Raw genomic sequence first — 3,879 nt, 5'->3', positions numbered from 1 at the left:
GTGGCTGGGATCTCCAGTGTGTGTGTGTGTGTGTGTGTGTGTGTGTGTGTGTGTGTGTGTGTGTGTGCAGAAGCCTCAGGTCAGGCTGAGCTCCTGGCGAGACAGACAGCGGTAAAGAGCCACACATTTGCACTCACTGCAAATCCAACAAAAGCCCCGCAAACAAAAAAACAATAAGAGTAATTTATCTACGTAATCAGTGCAAAAGATGTACAGACGAAGAAAATCAACACTAAACAAAACATAGTTCATTCAGGTAACTCAGGCAAAGTAGCAGCACAGCAACAAGCACTGCATGGCACTTTTAAACGGAGAGGGCAACTCCCTGTAGACAGGAACAAAGATACAAATAAAATAAAAAAAGAAAACGCAATGCAGACCTGTTTACCTGTGTTATTAAGGAAAATACAAGTATTGGATCAGGAATTGGTATCAGCAGATACTGAATATTACAAGGGATTGGGGGCAAAAAAAACTTGATCGGGACATATTTACCATGGTACTGAATTGATAAAAAATGGTAAATGTGATCAAAGCATAATAAATGAACTGAAAAAGGTTTGAATGGTTGTTTGGTGATCAAACAGTGTTGTGGATCGATACAGTAAATATCATCCAGCACTTTTCTACACAACTGCTGAGGTCTTTACCTGGCTCCGGTCTTTATCCACCTTCTTGAAGCACTTGTTGAGTGACAGATTATGGCGCACTGAGTTCTTCCAGCCTGTGGGGGCGCTTGCAAAGTAAGGGAAGTGCTCCAGGATCCAGCCATAGATATCCTTCACCGGCAGCCGCTTATTTGGCGCATCCTCGATGGCCATAAAGATCAGGCAACTGAAGGAGTACGGCGGTTTTCGGTTTGCCCCTGCTGCCAAGTCGTACGCTGAGTGTGCATCGCCAAGCAGGGGGTCGTCCGGGGAGGGAGACGAGGAGGAGGGCGAGCGGGGGTGCTGACCGTCAGGGTCCTGCAGGGGGGAGACGCTACGCAGCCCCGAGTGGCTGAAGCTGTTGAGGAGGTCGGTGCTCTCGTGGAGCCAGGAGAGGCTGGTGAGCTCCTCGTCCTCAGCCTTGGAAAAGGAGGCAGACAGGGACAGGGAGAGGTCAGCCGCTTCGGCCTCAGATGCTGCTGTGGCGGCGTCCCCCTGCCGGTACGGCGGGCTCATACCCTGCGAGGCACTGGCTCCACTACTGGGGCTCTGGGCCTTCTTACTGGGGGGCATGGTGGGTCCCATCCAGCCCAGGGCTCACTCCTGCAGAGGGAGACAGAGGAGAGAGGAGAAAGGGGAGGTGAGAAGACGCAAAGGAGGAAGGAAGAGCAGGGAAAGAGAAAAGGCAAAAAAAAAGAAGAAGAAACGAGGTCAGCTTGTGAAATTCATTTGGCTTCTCACATAAAGCCTTCATTTTTGTTAAAGGCCAAAGGGTGGAGACACGCAACAAGATTCTGACCACACTCCCAATTAGGCTGTGTTAGATCTGAGGGGAAAAGTATACATCATCATACATTTCTCTGGGGCTCTCTATCCAATTCTGACTGGGATGGCAAATTTTGTGCTTCACTGGTTGAGGAAATCTTGCCTTGTACAACTACCCTCTAATTACAAGTGTACCAGCAAAGTATTGACATTACACAGGGTTGCTGTCATAACATACTGAACACTGTTAAAGGTCTAACAGTTAGAGGGTCACAATGATGATCCTGGTGCTTTCTACGGCAGGAGAAAATGTTATTGTCAAGGAGCTATGGGTGAGAGTAGGATAAACTTAAACTACTGGATTTACAACATTACAAATAGTTGGTCAGACTTAATTCCACTGCAGGGAATGATCTGGAGATGATCATGATTGGGAGTTTTGCCAAGAAAAAAAAAAACCCAAACAAATTAGAGCGGGTTTAAATCCACCCCTATTCTAATCAGACCATAATTCTCCTAACATAAGAGCAATGCTGTGCTCGTTAGACGCAGGCAGGAGTGTGGTAATTGAAGGGGACTGGGGCTGAGTATCACACCACAATCAGAAGGCTCGCAACCAGGCCTTTGATTGTCCTCTAGCACAGACAGCTGTGGGAAGGACCCAGGCAGCAGCTCCAGCTAAATGTAATCTGCTCCACTCACCCTGTGAACATGTTTCAGGGTCTGGACACAAACACACACCATCACCAGGATGCACATGTGTCCACACGCGCGCAGACACGTGTAAGCGAAAAACGCATCCCCAAGTTGCAAAACTAAAAGCACGCACGCACATGCAAGCATGGATGAATACACACACACTTGTGAAAGCAAACACACACACACAACAGAGAGCATCGCCATTAGGACATGGGGATTAAGTCCAGATATGTTCTGGCTGGCCCCTGTGTGGTGCGATCGCTCTCTAATCCAAGGTGATCATCGGCCGATCTGTCCCCTCACTCTGCGTGATTGACTGACAGCTGTCACCCATGGCAACCCGCTGTGCCGTGACAACTGTCAGTTCGCTACTGCTACGGCCGGTGTGTCACCATGGCAACAGAGCAAAACAACTCAGCTCCTCTCTCGTTCTGATGCTTTTTTTTTTCTTCTTCTCTGTGTGTCTGCCGCTCTTCCACCTATCCCCCCACCGTCTCCCTTATTTTTTCCCACTTTTCTACCAGTGCCGATAACTCTGCTTAACAGCGTTGATAGGCTGTAGTGGAAGGACTGAGCTAAATATAGAATTGTGATGTACAGCTGCTATGCCGTTGCGCCGCGTATAGTCGGCCAGCCCATAGTCACCTCGCTGCTCCATCCTTACTCTCTCCGCGGCGCAGGGAAACGCTCTGCGGAGCTACATGTCTTTGATCTCCTCTCCACTTCTTCTCTCCTCTCTTTTCACTTCTCACACTTTGTGACAGCACACACGCTCATTCAACAAGCTGTACCTGTCTGAGGTACAGCGTTGTTGCACCAATATTGACATTGAGCGTAATGAATTCAAATTGCCCCGGTGACGATAACGCCGTAGCTGAAAATAGTCAGCGCATAATCAAAGGGATGGGCGAGGTGGAAAGGGTGTTTGACAGGCTTTTTCAAGGTGTGTGTATGTGTGTGTGTGTGTCTCTTTGTGTTAGTGTATTTGTGCATGTGTTTGACAGGCTTGTCACGGCGCGTGTGTGTTTGTCTTAGGAAGGAACTAAGGGCATCATAGTGACATTGTTCCTGGTAGGAGTCCACTGGAATGCAGAGATGGCTCTGATGCTCTCTTTCTCTCCATCTCCTCTTCCTCCTCCTTGTTATGTTGCCATAGCGGCAAGGGGGCCATGAAACATTACGGCTGACAGTAAAGTCATCTCATTTTACTGTTGCTATGACAACAAACTCCTCACTGTTGGTTGGGGCCAGTGCGAGCTGCCGCCCAAGCCTCGTGCCTGAGTGTGTGTATGAGTAGAGGCATGTGAGGCGTGTATGTGTGTGTGTGAGTGTGTGCCACCATGTCTCCCATGGGCTCTCATAATGCTTAACACACTTGCTCAGCTCTAAACAAACTTTCATGCAACTTCTACTGCGGCCCCTCAGGACCAACTGCTAAAGGACAAAGGCAGATATCGCTCAAGTTCAGACTAAATGATGCCTGCTGTGTGTGTGTGTGTGTGTGTGTGTGTGTGTGTGTGTGAAGCATCCTCACATTTGTTTGACAGATGGGACTGTGCTATTCTCTCTGTCTTCTTCATTCTCTGGATCTCTTTTGTGTTTGCATGCTTTGTTTTGATTTGTGTTCATCTCTGTTTGGCATGTCCACATTTGGCTTAGTGTGTGAATGTTTGTGTGTGTGTGTGTGTGCATCGGACTGTAAGTGCACTTCCCATCTAAGTGTCTGTGCATTACCGATGCGATTTAAAGCAGCTGTAATCTGTACGGT

At 48.4% G+C, this 3,879-nt stretch overlaps 1 protein-coding gene across 1 annotated transcript in view; it reads right to left on the bottom strand.

Annotated features, from left to right (window-relative positions):
• The window catches only part of LOC118340946 (forkhead box protein N3-like), a 48,570-nt gene that overhangs the window by 28,736 nt on the left and 15,955 nt on the right, over positions 1–3,879 (bottom strand). The window contains exon 2 of the mRNA XM_035679113.1: positions 651–1,250. Coding sequence (XP_035535006.1) covers positions 651–1,232 — 582 coding nt within the window. The 5' untranslated portion in view covers positions 1,233–1,250. The remainder of the gene's footprint in view (positions 1–650; positions 1,251–3,879) is intronic.

The sequence above is a fragment of the Morone saxatilis genome, unplaced genomic scaffold, assembly GCF_004916995.1.
Source record: "Morone saxatilis isolate NCDOM2014 unplaced genomic scaffold, NCSU_SB_2.0 Contig7, whole genome shotgun sequence".
Classification (NCBI taxonomy): Eukaryota; Metazoa; Chordata; class Actinopteri; family Moronidae; genus Morone; species Morone saxatilis.
Note: the sequence above shows the minus strand (reverse complement) of the source record. Positions and strands in the feature narration are given on the sequence as shown.